At 50.2% G+C, this 17,500-nt stretch overlaps 1 protein-coding gene across 1 annotated transcript in view; it reads left to right on the forward strand.

Moving 5' to 3' along the window:
• tenm4 (teneurin transmembrane protein 4) overlaps positions 1 to 17,500 on the forward strand; it is a 586,910-nt gene that overhangs the window by 437,030 nt on the left and 132,380 nt on the right. Inside the window, exons 16-17 of the mRNA XM_041876707.2 lie at positions 9,199 to 9,460; positions 16,735 to 17,002. Coding sequence (XP_041732641.2) covers positions 9,199 to 9,460; positions 16,735 to 17,002 — 530 coding nt within the window. The remainder of the gene's footprint in view (positions 1 to 9,198; positions 9,461 to 16,734; positions 17,003 to 17,500) is intronic.

The following is a 17,500-nucleotide window of genomic DNA, read 5'->3' on the forward strand; positions in this document are numbered from 1 at the left end:
TCGTCATCTCTCTAGTCAAGTCTCTCTATAGTCATCATCTCTCTAGTCATCTTCTCTCTAGTCATCATCTCTCTAGTCACCCTCTCCCTAGTCCTCCTCTCTCTAGTCGTCCTCTCTCTAGTCGTCATCTCTCTAGTCAAGTCTCTCTCTAGTCATCATCTCTCTAGTCATCATCTCTCTAGTCATCCTCTCTCTAGTCATCCTCTCTCTAGTCACTCTCTCTCTAGTCATCCTCTCTCTAGTCAGCCTCTCTCTAGTCATCCTCTCTCTAGTCAAGCCTCTCTCTAGTCATCCTCTCTCTAGTCATCCTCTCTCTAGTCGTCATCTCTCTAGTCAGCCTCTCTCTAGTCACCCTCTCTCTAGTCAGCCTCTCTCTAGTCATCCTCTATCTAGTCGTCATCTCTCTAGTCAAGTCTCTCTCTAGTCATCCTCTCTCTAGTCTTCATCTCTCTAGTCAAGTCTCTCTCTAGTCATCCTCTCTCTAGTCGTCATCTCTCTAGTCATCCTCTCTCTAGTCATCCTCTCTCTAGTCATCCTCTCTCTAGTCAGCCTCTCTCTAGTCAGCCTCTCTCTAGTCATCCTCTCTCTAGTCATCCTCTCTCTAGTCAGTATCTCTCTAGTCAGCCTCTCTCTAGTCATCCTCTCTCTAGTCATCATCTCTCTAGTCATCCTCTCTCTAGTCATCCTCTCTCTAGTCAGCCTCTCTCTAGTCAGCCTCTCTCTCGTCAGCCTCTCTCTAGTCAGCCTCTCTCTAGTCAGCCTCTCTCTAGTCATCCTCTCTATAGTCAGCCTCTCTCTAGTCAGCTTCTCTCTAGTCAGCCTCTCTCTAGTCATCCTCTCTCTTGTCATCCTCTCTCTAGTCATCCTCTCTCTAGTCACCCTCTCTCTAGTCATCTTCTCTCTAGTCAAGTCTCTCTCTAGTCATCATCTCTCTAGTCATCCTCTCTCTAGTCATCCTCTCTCTAGTCATCATCTCTCTAGTCATCCTCTCTCTAGTCATCTTCTCTCTAGTCAAGTCTCTCTTTAGTCATCATCTCTCTAGTCATCCTCTCTCTAGTCATCTTCTCTCTAGTCAAGTCTCTCTCTAGTCATCCTCTCTCTTGTCATCCTCTCTCTAGTCATCCTCTCTCTAGTCACCCTCTCTCTAGTCATCTTCTCTCTAGTCAAGTCTCTCTCTAGTCATCATCTCTCTAGTCATCCTCTCTCTAGTCATCCTCTCTCTAGTCATCCTCTCTCTAGTCATCCTCTCTCTAGTCATCATCTCTCTAGTCATCCTCTCTCTAGTCGTCCTCTCTCTAGTCGTCATCTCTCTAGTCAAGTCTCTCTCTAGTCATCATCTCTCTAGTCATCCTCTCTCTAGTCATCCTCTCTCTAGTCACCCTCTCTCTAGTCATCATCTCTCTAGTCATCCTCTCTCTAGTCGTCATCTCTCTAGTCAGCCTCTCTCTAGTCATCCTCTCTCTAGTCAGCCTCTTTCTAGTCATCCTCTATCTAGTCGTCATCTCTCTAGTCAAGTCTATCTCTAGTCATCCTCTCTCTAGTCTTCATCTCTCTAGTCAAGTCTCTCTCTAGTCATCCTCTCTCTAGTCATCCTCTCTCTAGTCAGCCTCTCTCTAGTCAGCCTCTCTCTCGTCAGCCTCTCTCTAGTCAGCCTCTCTCTAGTCAGCCTCTCTCTAGTCAGCTTCTCTCTAGTCAGCCTCTCTCTAGTCATCCTCTCTCTTGTCATCCTCTCTCTAGTCATCCTCTCTCTAGTCACCCTCTCTCTAGTCATCTTCTCTCTAGTCAGCCTCTCTCTAGTCATACTCTCTCTAGTCATCCTCTCTCTAGTCATCCTCTCTCTAGTCATCCTCTCTCTAGTCATCATCTCTCTAGTCATCTCTCTCTAGTCATCCTCTCTCTAGTCGTCCTCTCTCTAGTCAAGTCTCTCTAGTCAAGTCTCTCTCTAGTCATCCTCTCTCTAGTCATCCTCTCTCTAGTCACCCTCTCTCTAGTCACCCTCTCTCTAGTCATCCTCTCTAGTCGTCCTCTATCTAGTCATCCTCTCTCTAGTCATCATCTCTCTAGTCGTCATCTCTCTAGTCAAGTCTCTCTCTAGTCATCCTCTCTCTAGTCATCCTCTCTATAGTCAGCCTCTCTCTAGTCATCCACTCTCTAGTCATCCTCTCTCTAGTCATCCTCTCTCTAGTCAGCCTCTCTCTAGTCATCCTCTCTCTAGTCAGCCTCTCTCTAGTCATCCTCTCTCTAGTCATCCTCTCTCTAGTCAGCCTCTTTCTAGTCAGCCTCTCTCTAGTCGTCATCTCTCTAGTCATCCTCTCTCTAGTCATCTTCTCTCTAGTCAGCCTCTCTCTAGTCATCCTCTCTCTAGTCAAGTCTCTCTCTAGTCATCCTCTCTCTAGTCGTCATCTCTCTTGTCATCCTCTCTCTAGTCATCTTCTCTCTAGTCAGCCTATCTCTAGTCATCCTCTCTCTAGTCATCCTCTCTCTAGTCATCCTCTCTCTAGTCATCTTCTCTCTAGTCATCATCTCTCTAGTCATCCACTCTCTAGTCATCCTCTCTCTAGTCAGCCTCTCTCTAGTCATCCTCTATCTAGTCATCCTCTCTCTAGTCATCCTCTCTCTAGTCATCCTCTCTCTAGTCATCTTCTCTCTAGTCAGCCTCTCTCTAGTCATACTCTCTCTAGTCATCCTCTCTCTAGTCATCCTCTCTCTAGTCATCTTCTCTCTAGTCATCATCTCTCTAGTCATCCTCTCTCTAGTCATCATCTCTCTAGTCATCCTCTCTCTAGTCAGCCTCTTTCTAGTCATCCTCTATCTAGTCGTCATCTCTCTAGTCAAGTCTCTCTCTAGTCATCCTCTCTCTAGTCTTCATCTCTCTAGTCAAGTCTCTCTCTAGTCATCCTCTCTCTAGTCATCCTCTCTCTAGTCAGCCTCTCTCTAGTCAGCCTCTCTCTCGTCAGCCTCTCTCTAGTCAGCCTCTCTCTAGTCAGCCTCTCTCTAGTCAGCTTCTCTCTAGTCAGCCTCTCTCTAGTCATCCTCTCTCTTGTCATCCTCTCTCTAGTCATCCTCTCTCTAGTCACCCTCTCTCTAGTCATCTTCTCTCTAGTCAGCCTCTCTCTAGTCATACTCTCTCTAGTCATCCTCTCTCTAGTCATCCTCTCTCTAGTCATCCTCTCTCTAGTCATCATCTCTCTAGTCATCCTCTCTCTAGTCATCCTCTCTCTAGTCGTCCTCTCTCTAGTCAAGTCTCTCTAGTCAAGTCTCTCTCTAGTCATCCTCTCTCTAGTCATCCTCTCTCTAGTCACCCTCTCTCTAGTCACCCTCTCTCTAGTCATCCTCTCTAGTCGTCCTCTATCTAGTCATCCTCTCTCTAGTCATCATCTCTCTAGTCGTCATCTCTCTAGTCAAGTCTCTCTCTAGTCATCCTCTCTCTAGTCATCCTCTCTATAGTCAGCCTCTCTCTAGTCATCCACTCTCTAGTCATCCTCTCTCTAGTCATCCTCTCTCTAGTCAGCCTCTCTCTAGTCATCCTCTCTCTAGTCATCCTCTCTCTAGTCAGCCTCTTTCTAGTCAGCCTCTCTCTAGTCGTCATCTCTCTAGTCATCCTCTCTCTAGTCATCTTCTCTCTAGTCAGCCTCTCTCTAGTCATCCTCTCTCTAGTCAAGTCTCTCTCTAGTCATCCTCTCTCTAGTCGTCATCTCTCTTGTCATCCTCTCTCTAGTCATCTTCTCTCTAGTCAGCCTCTCTCTAGTCATCCTCTCTCTAGTCATCCTCTCTCTAGTCATCCTCTCTCTAGTCATCTTCTCTCTAGTCATCATCTCTCTAGTCATCCACTCTCTAGTCATCCTCTCTCTAGTCAGCCTCTCTCTAGTCATCCTCTATCTAGTCATCCTCTCTCTAGTCATCCTCTCTCTAGTCATCCTCTCTCTAGTCATCTTCTCTCTAGTCAGCCTCTCTCTAGTCATACTCTCTCTAGTCATCCTCTCTCTAGTCATCCTCTCTCTAGTCATCTTCTCTCTAGTCATCATCTCTCTAGTCATCCTCTCTCTAGTCATCATCTCTCTAGTCATCCTCTCTCTAGTCATCCTCTCTCTAGTCACCCTCTCTCTAGTCAGCCTCTCTCTAGTCAGCCTCTCTCTAGTCAGCCTCTCCCCCTCTCTGTTTCTCCCTCCATTCCTCTCCCTCCATTCCTCTCCCTCCATTCATCTCCCTCAATCCCTCTCTCCATATGGCTCCTCTCTGAGTTCTCAGCCCTGCTAGCTAAATAATGTCTGTCTGGTGGGGCGAAGGCAACCTGGTCCACTTTAAAGTGGTTTCTTAATGTGGAAAAATGGTGGTTGATCCAGGGCTGCTTCACCTTGTTTCACCACCTCTCCTCTCATCATGTCCTCCTTTCTTTTCTCCTCTCCCTGTTCTCACCTCCTCTCATATCCTCTCCCCTTCCCCCTATCCACTCCTCTCATCCTTTCACCTCCTCTCTTTTCTCCTCTCCCTGTTCTCACCTCCTCTCATATCCTCTCCCCTCCCCTTATCCACTCCTCTCCTCCTTTCACCTCTTCTCTTTTCTCCTCTCCCTGTTCTCACCTCCTCTCATATCTTCTCCCCTTCCCCTTATCCACTCCTCTCCTCCTTTCACCTCTTCTCTTTTCTCCTCTCCCTGTTCTCACCTCCTTTGTAGTCCTCTCATCTTTGAGGAGTCACATAGGGATGGAAACAGTCATTGATGAATTGACAATGACTAACACTAGCTACTAGATAGAATGACTGGGTGTCACTTGTATTAGTAACAACACATACTTAACTTCAGCCGTGGATTAACCCTTTGATCTGTTAGCGTTGAAGTACTCCCTGAGGGTCTGGAGCAGTGAGGTCTGATGTGAGGTAGCTTAATAGAGTTACTCACATGGCTTAAGGCAGTGTCTTGATTGATAACGACCAGGACAGAGAAGCCCTTCATTGATTGGCTGGCTGAACTGCTCGCTGGGCGGCCAGGTGGCCTGGGGGGGGCTGTCCAGATGTGTTGGAGTGTGATGTGGAGGCGGTGCGGGGTCAGGGTGGTGCGGGTTCAGGGTGGTGCGGGGTCGGGGTGGTGCGGGGTCAGGGTGGTGCGGGGTCAGGGGTGGTGCGGGGTCAGGGGTGGTGCGGGGTCGGGTGGTGCGGGGTCGGGGGTGGTGCGGGGTCGGGGTGGTGCGGGGGTCAGGGGTGGTGCGGGGTCGGGGTGGTGCGGGGTCAGTGTGGTGCGGGGTCAGGTGCGGGGCGGTGCGGGGTCGGGCGGTGCGGGGTCGGGCGGTGCGGGGTCGGGGTGGTGCGGGGTCAGGGGCGGTGCGGGGTCAGGGGCGGTGCGGGGTCAGGGGCGGTGCGGGGTCGGGGCGGTGCGGGGTCAGGGGCGGTGCGGGGTCGGGGCGGTGCGGGGGCGGTGCGGGGGCGGTGTGGTGCGGGGTCGGGGATGGTGCACGAACGGACACAGCACAGCATGTGCACTGTGGCCTCACAGCAGTCCATTACCATCATCATCACCATCCCCCTCACTCGACCTGCATCTAATGTGTTAGGCTGGCCAACCATATATATATATAGTACTGTGTTAGGCTGGCCAACAATCATGTCAGTGATTCTCTCGTTAACACAGGTGAGAGTGTTGACGAGGACAAGGCTGGAGATCACTCTGTCATGCTGATTGAGTTAGAATAGCAGACTGGAAGCTTTAAAAGGAGGGTGGTGCTTGAAATCATTGTCCTTCCTCTGTTAACCATGGTTACCTGCAAGGAAACACGTGCCGTCATCATTGCTTTGCACAAAAAGGGCTTCACAGGCAAGGATATTGCTGCTAGTAAGATTGCACCTGAATCAACCATTTATCGGATCATCAAGAACTTCAAGGAGAGAGGTTCAATTGTTGTGAAGAAGGCTTCAGGGCGCCCAAGAAAGTCCAGCAAGGACCGTCAGGACCGTCTCCTGAAGTTGATTCAGCTGCGGAATCGGGGAACCACCAGTGCAGAGCATGCTCAGGAATGGCAGCAGGCAGGTGTGAGTGCATCTGCACGCACAGTGAGGCGAAGACTTTTGGAGGATGGCCTGGTGTCAAGAAGGGCAGCGAGGAAGCCACTTCTCTCCAGGAAAAACATCAGGGACAGAATGATATTCTGCAAAAGGCACAGGGATTGGACTGCTGAGGACTGGGGTAAAGTCATTTTCTCTGATGAATCCCCTTTCCGATAGTTTGGGGCATCCGGAAAAAAGCTTGTCCGGAGAAGACAAGGTGAGCGCTACCATCAGTCCTGTGTCATGCCAACAGTAAAGCATCCTGAGACCATTCATGTGTGGGGTTGCTTCTCAGCCAAGGGAGTGGGCTCACTCACAATTTTGCCTAAGAACACAGTCATGAATAAAGAATGGTACCAACACATCCTCCGAAAGCAACTTCTCCCAACCATCCAAGAACAGTTTGGTGACGAACAATGCCTTTTCCAGCATGATGGAGCACCTTGCCATAAGGCAAAAGTGATAACTAAGTGGCTCGGGGAACAAAACATCGACATTTTGGGCCCATGGCCAGGAAACCCCCCCCCAAAGGTGCGACTCCGGCCGCACAAACCTGACATGACAGGGGAGGGTCCGAGTGGGCTTTCAGCCTCGGAGGCGGATCCGGCTCCGGGCGTGACGTCTTCTCCCTTGCTGCCTCCCCATTGCGCCCCTGGTCTGGTCTGGACCTCGGCACGATGCTTCCCCTCTCCTTCCTCCCACGATGCACCAAGCCCTGTCTGGACCCTGGTGTGGGAGGCCCCGACCCTGGAGAGGGGCTGACTTCTGGGTCTGAAGTGGAGCCGCTGACCGGAGCTGAACTGGGCCCCGGTGGAGCGGACTGCTCTGGCTCCGGAGTGTAACCGCTGACCGGAGCTGGACTGGAAACCGGTGGAGCGGACTTCTCTGGCTCCGGAGTGGGGCCGCCGACCGGAGCTGGACTTGGCACCGGTGGAGTGGACTGCTCTGGCTCCGGAGTGGAACCGCCGACCGGAGCTGGACTTGGCACCGGTGGAGTGGACTGCTCTGGCTCCGGAGTGGGGCCGCCGACCGGAGCTGGACTGGGCACACGCACCACTGGTCTGGTGCGAGGAGCAGGTACGGGGCTTACCGGGCTGGCAACACGCACCACTGGTTTGGTGCAGGGAGCAGGTACGGGTCTTCCTGGACTGGATACACGCACTTTCACGGCCTCCTGCTGCCTCGTCGTCCATCCCGTGTGCTACTCGGGCTTCCTCTTCGGCCGGCACCGTTGATGTCGCCGTTGATCCTCTCCTACCCGGGCTTCCCCCTTCATTGCCTTACCGTAACGGACGGCCTCCTCCTCAGTGATTTTCCCCCAACCGAGGAGGACATCTACCAACGTAGCCTCCCGCTGTATTCAGGGTGCTTGCTCCTCCTGACCACGCTGCTTGGTCCGTGTTACCTAAGGATGATCCTTAGGTATTGTGACAAGGTAGGGGTGGTATACAGAAGATAGCCCTATTTGGTAAAAGACCAAGTCCATATTATGGCAAAAACAGCTCAAATAAGCAAAGAGAAACAGTCCATCATTACTTTAAGACATGAAGGTCAGTCAATATGGAACATTTCAAGTGCAGTTGCAAAAACCATCAAGCGCTATGATGAAACTAGCTCTCATGAGGACCACCACAGGAATGGAAGACCCATAGTTACCTCTGCTGCAGAGGATAAATTCATTAGATTTACCAGCCTCAGAAATTGCAGCCCAAATAAATGCTTCACAGAGTTCAAGTCACAGACACATCTCCACATCAACTGTTCAGAGGAGACTGTGTGAATCAGGCCTTCATGGTCTAATTGCTGCAAAGAAACCACTACTAAAGGACACCAAGAAGAAGAAGAGACCTGCATGGGCCAAGGAACACGAGCAATGGACATTAGACCGGTGGAAATGTGTCCTTTGGTCAGGAGTCCAAATTGGAGATTTTTGGTTCCAAGCGTCGTGTCTTTGAGAGAGAGAGAGAGAGAGAGAGGGAGAGAGAGAGAGAGAGAGAGAGAGAGAGAGAGAGAGAGAGAGAGAGAGAGAGAGAGAGAGAGAGAGAGAGAGAGAGAGAGAGAGAGAGAGAGAGAGAGAGAGAGAGAGAGAGAGAGAGAGGGAGAGCTCTGATTGCATTGCAGGGCTTTTAGACAGATGGATGTGAGAGTGGACAGGCTAGTTTCGGCCTGAGAGGTCGATAGAGAAGTGGCTTGTTGCTGCTCCTCTGAACAGATCTCCTCTGTTCCTAGTAGCTTTATGCCTCATGGGCTATATTTAAATATCAACAGCAGCAGCACAGCACGGTGCATTACACAAACAGGGCTGAGGAGTCACGTAATGGCTTCATCACAAATGGCACCATATTCCCTACATAGTGCATACCCTATGGGCCCTGGTCAAAAGCAGTGCGCTATATAGGGTATAGGGTGCCATTTGGGATGCATCCTATGTGCCTGAACTTAAAAAATAAGTCTCCATTATGTTTAAACAGATAACAATGCATTTCTATTGCCCATTCAGCGTGGTGACCTTCATTCAGGCTTGGGTCTCCTACTGCGTCTCCTCAATGCATTAACTGCTTCATCATTCCCTTCTGTTTTACAGGAAAGGGTGTATGACTGAGAGAGAGAGAGAGAGAGAGAGAGAGAGAGAGAGAGAGAGAGAGAGAGAGAGAGAGAGAGAGAGAGAGAGAGAGAGAGAGAGAGAGAGAGAGAGAGAGAGAGAGAGAGAGAGAGAGAGAGAGAGAGAGAGAGAGAGAGAGAGAGAGAGAGAGAGAGAGAGAGAGACAGAGACAGAGACAGAGACAGAGACAGAGACAGAGACAGAGACAGAGAGAGAGAGAGAGAGAGACAGGTACACAATCCATGTGTCAATACACAATCCATGTGTCAATTTTCTCAAGGCTTAAAAATCCTTCTTTAACCTGTCTCCTCCCCTTCATCTACACTGATTGAAGTGAATTTAACAAGTGACATCAATAAGGGATCGTAGCTTTCACCTGGATTCACCTGGTCAGTCTATGTCATGGAAAGAGCAGGTGTTCATAATGTTTTGTATACTCAGCATAAGACCATATTTTAGGGTCTGTAAACATCAGTCAACATTGTGTGGTGAAATGTCCCTTTAAATTCACATTTGTTCTACTTAATTCCACCATGTTTGTGTGTTTTTCTTCCAAGTTTTGACCTGGTGACCAACGGTGGCGTGGCCATCGCCCTGCGTTTCGAGCGCGCTCCGTTCATCACCCAGGAGCACACGCTGTGGTTGCCATGGGGACGCTTCTTCGTCATGGATACCGTTGTGATGCGTCACGAGGAGAATGAGATCCCCAGCTGTGATGTCAGCGGTTTCACGCGTCCGTCCCCCATCGTGTCGCCCGCACCCCTCACCGCTTTCGCTGGGGCCTGCTCCGAGAGGGGGACCATCGTACCCGAAATACAGGTACAGACCCCGATAGAATTACAAATAGAATCCCAGCAATGTAATAGGGTCTTATTTTACCAGGTAGGTTGACTGAGAACGCATGTTCATTTACAGAAACAACCTGGGGAATAGTTACAGGGGAGTGGAGGGGGGGATGAATGAGCCAATTGGAAGACCCCCGTCTTGTCCTCGCAAGACCCTCTTCCTCTCGTCCCTGCACTGTGCCTCTTCTGTTCTCTTCTCTTGTTCTCCTCCCCTCCCCTCCACTCCTCCTCCTCCTCCTCCTCCTCCCCTCCACTCCTCCTCCTCCACCTCCTCCTCCTCCTCCTCTGTCTCTCCTCTCATATTGATTCATTGTACAGACAGCTAAAGCTCCCCACTCTAAAGACCAGTGTAATAATGACTCAGTCCTGTGATGCTGTCTGACCAGTGTAATAATGACTCAGTCCTGTGATGCTGTCTGACCAGTGTAATAATGACTCAGTCCTGTGATGCTGTCTGACCAGTGTAATAATGACTCAGTCCTGTGATGCTGTCTGACCAGTGTAATAATGACTCAGTCCTGTGATGCTGTCTGACCAGTGTAATAATGACTCAGTCCTGTGATGCTGTCTGACCAGTGTAATAATGACTCAGTCCTGTGATGCTGTCTGACCAGTGTAATAATGACTCAGTCCTGTGATGCTGTCTGACCAGTATAATAATGACTCAGTCCTGTGATGCTGTCTGACCAGTGTAATAATGACTCAGTCCTGTGATGCTGTCTGACCAGTGTAATAATGACTCAGTCCTGTGAGGCTGTCTGACCAGTGTAATAATGACTCAGTCCTGTGATGCTGTCTGACCAGTGTAATAATGACTCAGTCCTGTGATGCTGTCTGACCAGTGTAATAATGACTCAGTCCTGTGATGCTGTCTGACCAGTGTAATAATGACTCAGTCCTGTGATGCTGTCTGACCAGTGTAATAATGACTCAGTCCTGTGATGCTGTCTGACCAGTGTAATAATGACTCAGTCCTGTGATGCTGTCTGACCAGTGTAATAATGACTCAGTCCTGTGATGCTGTCTGACCAGTGTAATAATGACTCAGTCCTGTGATGCTGTCTGACCAGTGTAATAATGACTCAGTCCTGTGATGCTGTCTGACCAGTGTAATAATGACTCAGTCCTGTGATGCTGTCTGACCAGTGTAATAATGACTCAGTCCTGTGATGCTGTCTGACCAGTGTAATAATGACTCAGTCCTGTGATGCTGTCTGACCAGTGTAATAATGACTCAGTCCTGTGATGCTGTCTGACCAGTGTAATAATGACTCAGTCCTGTGATGCTGTCTGACCAGTGTAATAATGACTCAGTCCTGTGATGCTGTCTGACCAGTGTAATAATGACTCAGTCCTGTGATGCTGTCTGATCAGTGTAATAATGACTCAGTCCTGTGATGCTCTCTGACCAGTGTAATTGGTGTGAGGAAACGCGGGTGATTTACAATGCGCATCGTACTGTGTCAGTGCAGAATGATGAGGATGATGATTACACCTCCCCCTCCTCAACACCCAGGACACATTTTGCATTTCTATGGGGAGTTAAAAAGCCACACTGACACAGTTTTTTATTTTAATTTTAAAGGATGATGGTTCGGTTGAGTGTGTGTGTGTGTGTGTGTGTGTGTGTCTCTTCATGTCCTCTCTAATGACTCTCTCCCCCAGTAGTTAGCTTTGTGTGATTTATTACTTACAGTAACAGTATCATATAGGCTTCCTCACTGTGTAGTCTGATCTCTCTCTCTACCAGCCCATCCCTAGCCTCTCTCTCTCTCTCTCTCTCTCTCTCTCTCTCTCTCTCTCTCTCTCTCTCTCTCTCTCTCTCTCTCTCTCTCTCTCTCTCTCTCTCTCTCTCTCTCTCTCGCTCTCTTCATAACAGAACACGTCATAATGGTAAAGACCAGCCCGACCTACCCGGCCTGTTCCGGATCGTTAGGACGCTGGGCAGGGTACATCAGACCAGCCAGTGACTTCTAACCCTCGGGCCAGTATTCATAAAGCGTATCAGAGTAGAAGTGTGGATCTAGGATCAGGTCCTCCCTGTCCATGGCTGCGTTTACACAGCCAGCCCAATTCTGATATTTTTCAGCTCTGAAAAATATCTGATGTGAAAAGATGTGTGATTGATCAAATGACCAATTACTGGAAAAAAGGTCTGAATCGGGTTGCCTGTCTAAACGCAGCCCTTTATAATCTTATTCATTCTGGATCAGCATTCGTACTCTGAGAAGCTTTAAGCATACGGCCCCTGAACTCTGTCCAGTGTTTCCCAACCAGCTAGGTTCTGGGGTCCTCCAGCCACATCCATTCCACCAGCAACACAGACTGGTTCTAACCTTTAACTATTTCACCAATAGCCAGTCGAACCTGATTCAACTGATCAAGGGCTGGATGAATAGTTGACTGGGTTGAATCAGGTATGGTCACACTGGAATATATCAGATATTTAGACATCAAAAATATTTAGAGTGGCCTGACGACAGTTTAGAGAAACATTGCACTACCAGCTCTCCCACTGAACTTCCACTCTGTCTGTCTGTCTGTCTGTCTGTCTGTCTGTCTGTCTGTCTGGCTGGCTGTATGTCTGTCTGTCGGTATGTTTGTCTGTCTGTCTGTCTGTCTGTCTGTCTGTCTGTCTGTCTGTCTGTCTGTCTCACCACAAGATGCTGCAATAAGACTGCGATGGGGTTGACACAGTCTATACCAACACCAGGGGGTTGACCTAGTCTTCACCAACACCAGGGGGTTGACACAGTCTTTACCAACACCAGGGGGTTGATACAGTCTTTACCAACACCAGGGGGTTGACCTAGTCTTCACCAACACCAGGGGGTTGACACAGTCTTTACCAACACCAGGGGGTTGACACAGTCTTCACCAACACCAGGGGGTTGATACAGTCTTCACCAACACCAGGGGGTTGACACAGTCTTCACCAACACCAGGGGGTTGACACAGTCTTTACCAACACCAGGGGGTTGACCTAGTCTTCACCAACACCAGGGGGTTGATACAGTCTTTACCAACACCAGGGGGTTGACACAGTCTTCACCAACACCAGGGGGTTGACACAGTCTTTACCAACACCAGGGGGTTGACACAGTCTTCACCAACACCAGGGGGTTGACACAGTCTTCACCAACACCAGGGGGTTGACCTAGTCTTCACCAACACCAGGGGGTTGACACAGTCTTCACCAACACCAGGGGGTTGACACAGTCTTCACCAACACCAGGGGGTTGACACAGTCTTTACCAACACCAGGGGGTTGACACAGTCTTCACCAACACCAGGGGGTTGACACAGTCTATACCAACACCAGGGGGTTGACCTAGTCTTCACCAACACCAGGGGGTTGACCTAGTCTTCACCAACACCAGGGGGTTGACACAGTCTTTACCAACACCAGGGGGTTGACACAGTCTTCACCAACACCAGGGGGTTGATACAGTCTTTACCAACCCCAGGGGGTTGACCTAGTCTTCACCAACACCAGGGGGTTGATACAGTCTTTACCAACCCCAGGGGGTTGACCTAGTCTTCACCAACACCAGGGGGTTGACACAGTCTTTACCAACACCAGGGGGTTGACACAGTCTTTACCAACACCAGGGGGTTGACACAGTCTTTACCAACACCAGGGGGTTGACACAGTCTTCACCAACACCAGGGGGTTGACACAGTCTTTACCAACACCAGGGGGTTGACACAGTCTTTACCAACACCAGGGGGTTGACACAGTCTTTACCAACACCAGGGGGTTGACACAGTCTTCACCAACACCAGGGGGTTGATACAGTCTTTACCAACACCAGGGGGTTGACACAGTCTTTACCAACACCAGGGGGTTGACACAGTCTTTACCAACACCAGGGGGTTGACACAGTCTTCACCAACACCAGGGGGTTGACACAGTCTTTACCAACACCAGGGGGTTGACACAGTCTTTACCAACACCAGGGGGTTGACACAGTCTTTACCAACACCAGGGGGTTGACACAGTCTTCACCAACACCAGGGGGTTGACCTAGTCTTCACCAACACCAGGGGGTTGACACAGTCTTTACCAACACCAGGGGGTTGACACAGTCTTTACCAACACCAGGGGGTTGACACAGTCTTTACCAACACCAGGGGGTTGACCTAGTCTTCACCAACACCAGGGGGTTGACACAGTCTTTACCAACACCAGGGGGTTGACACAGTCTTTACCAACACCAGGGGGTTGACACAGTCTTCACCAACACCAGGGGGTTGACACAGTCTTCACCAACACCAGGGGGTTGACACAGTCTTTACCAATAACAAGGGGGTTGACACAGTCTTTACCAACACCAGGGGGTTGACACAGTCTTCACCAACACCAGGGGGTTGACACAGTCTTCACCAACACCAGGGGGTTGACACAGTCTTTACCAACACCAGGGGGTTGACCTAGTCTTCACCAACACCAGGGGGTTGACACAGTCTTTACCAACACCAGGGGGTTGACCTAGTCTTCACCAACACCAGGGGGTTGACACAGTCTTTACCAACACCAGGGGGTTGACACAGTCTTTACCAACACCAGGGGGTTGACCTAGTCTTCACCAACACCAGGGGGTTGACACAGTCTTCACCAACACCAGGGGGTTGACACAGTCTTCACCAACACCAGGGGGTTGACACAGTCTTCACCAACACCAGGGGGTTGACACAGTCTATACCAACACCAGGGGGTTGACACAGTCTTCACCAACACCAGGGGGTTGACACAGTCTTCACCAACACCAGGGGGTTGACACAGTCTTTACCAACACCAGGGGGTTGACACAGTCTATACCAACACCAGGGGGTTGACACAGTCTTTACCAACACCAGGGGGTTGACACAGTCTTCACCAACACCAGGGGGTTGACACAGTCTTTACCAACACCAGGGGGTTGACACAGTCTTCACCAACACCAGGGGGTTGACACAGTCTATACCAACACCAGGGGGTTGACACAGTCTTCACCAACACCAGGGGGTTGACCTAGTCTTCACCAACACCAGGGGGTTGACACAGTCTATACCAACACCAGGGGGTTGACACAGTCTTCACCAACACCAGGGGGTTGACACAGTCTTTACCAACACCAGGGGGTTGACACAGTCTTCACCAACACCAGGGGGTTGACACAGTCTTTACCAACACCAGGGGGTTGACACAGTCTTCACCAACACCAGGGGGTTGACACAGTCTTTACCAACACCAGGGGGTTGACACAGTCTATACCAACACCAGGGGGTTGACACAGTCTTCACCAACACCAGGGGGTTGACCTAGTCTTCACCAACACCAGCGGGGTTGAACAGTCTTCACCAACACCAGGGGTTGACACAGTCTTCACCAACACCAGGGGGTTGACCTAGTCTTCACCAACACCAGGGGGTTGACACAGTCTTCACCAACACCAGGGGTTGACACAGTCTTCACCAACACCAGGGGGTTGACACAGTCTTCACCAACACCAGGGGGTTGACACAGTCTTCACCAACACCAGGGGGTTGACCTAGTCTTCACCAACACCAGGGGGTTGACACAGTCTTTACCAACACCAGGGGGTTGACACAGTCTTTACCAACACCAGGGGGTTGACACAGTCTTCACCAACACCAGGGGGGTTGACCTAGTCTTCACCAACACCAGGGGGTTGACACAGTCTTCACCAACACCAGGGGGTTGACACAGTCTTTACCAACACCAGGGGTTGACACAGTCTTCACCAACACCAGGGGGTTGACACAGTCTTTACCAACACCAGGGGGTTGACACAGTCTTCTACCAACACCAGGGGGGTTGACACAGTCTTTACCAACACCAGGGGGTTGACACAGTCTTCACCAACACCAGGGGGTTGACACAGTCTTTACCAACACCAGGGGGTTGACACAGTCTTCACCAACACCAGGGGGTTGACACAGTCTTTACCAACACCAGGGGGGTTGACACAGTCTTCACCAACACCAGGGGGTTGATACAGTCTTTACCAACACCAGGGGGTTGACACAGTCTTTACCAACACCAGGGGGTTGACACAGTCTTCACCAACACCAGGGGGTTGACACAGTCTTTACCAACACCAGGGGGTTGACACAGTCTTCACCAACACCAGGGGGTTGATACAGTCTTTACCAACACCAGGGGGTTGACACAGTCTTTACCAACACCAGGGGGTTGACACAGTCTTCACCAACACCAGGGGGTTGACACAGTCTTCACCAACACCAGGGGGTTGACACAGTCTTCACCAACACCAGGGGGTTGACACAGTCTTCACCAACACCAGGGGGTTGACACAGTCTTCACCAACACCAGGGGGTTGACACAGTCTTTACCAACACCAGGGGGTTGACACAGTCTTCACCAACACCAGGGGGTTGACACAGTCTATACCAACACCAGGGGGTTGACACAGTCTTCACCAACACCAGGGTATTACATCATACATTATCATACTATCATCTATAGTGAATCAACACAGTCTGGACCAACACCATAGTAAATCAACACATGGACACATACTATACATGTTTTGAGTGTCCAAGGGCATATTAGTGTCAGTTGTCATAGTAATGAAATGAAAGAAAGCCTCTCCAGGAGGAAGTTCCTATCCCCGGGACAGACATGGCGTTGAGCTACCTGAGCAGTAGGGTGTAGTGTAACGGTCAAATATGTCCCCCGGTGTAACCATCTATTTCTTCCCCCCTCCCCCAGGCTCTCCAGGAAGAGGTTCCTATCCCCGGGACAGACATGGCGTTGAGCTACCTGAGCAGTAGGGTGGTAGTGTAACGGTCAAATATGTTCCCCGGTGTAACCATCTATTTCTTCCCCCCATCCCCCAGGCTCTCCAGGAGGAGGTTCCTATCCCCGGGACAGACATGGCGTTGAGCTACCTGAGCAGTAGGGTGGTAGTGTAACGGTCAAATATGTCCCCCGGTGTAACCATCTATTTCTTCCCCCATCCCCCAGGCTCTCCAGGAGGAGGTTCCTATCCCCGGGACAGACATGGCGTTGAGCTACCTGAGCAGTAGGGTGGTAGTGTAACGGTCAAATATGTCCCCGGTGTAACCATCTATTTCTTCCCCCATCCCCCAGGCTCTCCAGGAGGAGGTTCCTATCCCCGGGACAGACATGGCGTTGAGCTACCTGAGCAGTAGGGTGGTAGTGTAACGGTCAAATATGTCCCCCGGTGTAACCATCTATTTCTTCCCCCCATCCCCCAGGCTCTCCAGGAGGAGGTTCCTATCCCCGGGACAGACATGGCGTTGAGCTACCTGAGCAGCAGGACACCTGGGTATAAGTCCATCCTGCGGGTGACCCTGACCCACCCCACCGTGCCGTTTAACCTGATGAAGGTACACCTTATGGTGGCGGTGGAGGGTAGGCTGTTCAGGAAGTGGTTCCCTGCTGCTCCTAATCTCAACTATGACTTCATCTGGGACAAGGCTGATGTCTACAGCCAGAAGGTCTACGGGCTGTCTGAGGCCTTCGGTGAGGGGAAATAAATCATTACTTATTTATCCGTTGTTGCTACAGTACTTGTATGTCGGTAGGCTTTTTGGTGGAAGGACATACCTGTAGTTGTATGTAATTGATTGCTTATTGATTGATGGATGGATTGATTGATGGCTTGATTGAATTATGGCTTGATTGAATTATGGATTGATTGATTGACTGATTGATTGTTTTATTCTACTTGTAAGTCTGTTGTTAATCAGCAATGGAACAATAAAGATCATTCTGAATCTATTTTTACCTTATTCAGAGTAACTAACCCACCTGTCCTCTCCCTCTCTAGTGTCAGTGGGTTATGGAGTAACTAACATTACCTGTCCCCTCTCTAGTGTCAGTGGGTTATGGAGTAACTAACATTACCTGTCCCCTCTCTAGTGTCAGTGGGTTATGGAGTAACTAACATTACCTGTCCCCTCTCTAGTGTCAGTGGGTTATGGAGTAACTAACATTACCTGTCCCCTCTCTAGTGTCAGT

This window comes from Coregonus clupeaformis, chromosome 5, assembly GCF_020615455.1.
Source record: "Coregonus clupeaformis isolate EN_2021a chromosome 5, ASM2061545v1, whole genome shotgun sequence".
NCBI lineage: Eukaryota > Metazoa > Chordata > Actinopteri > Salmoniformes > Salmonidae > Coregonus > Coregonus clupeaformis.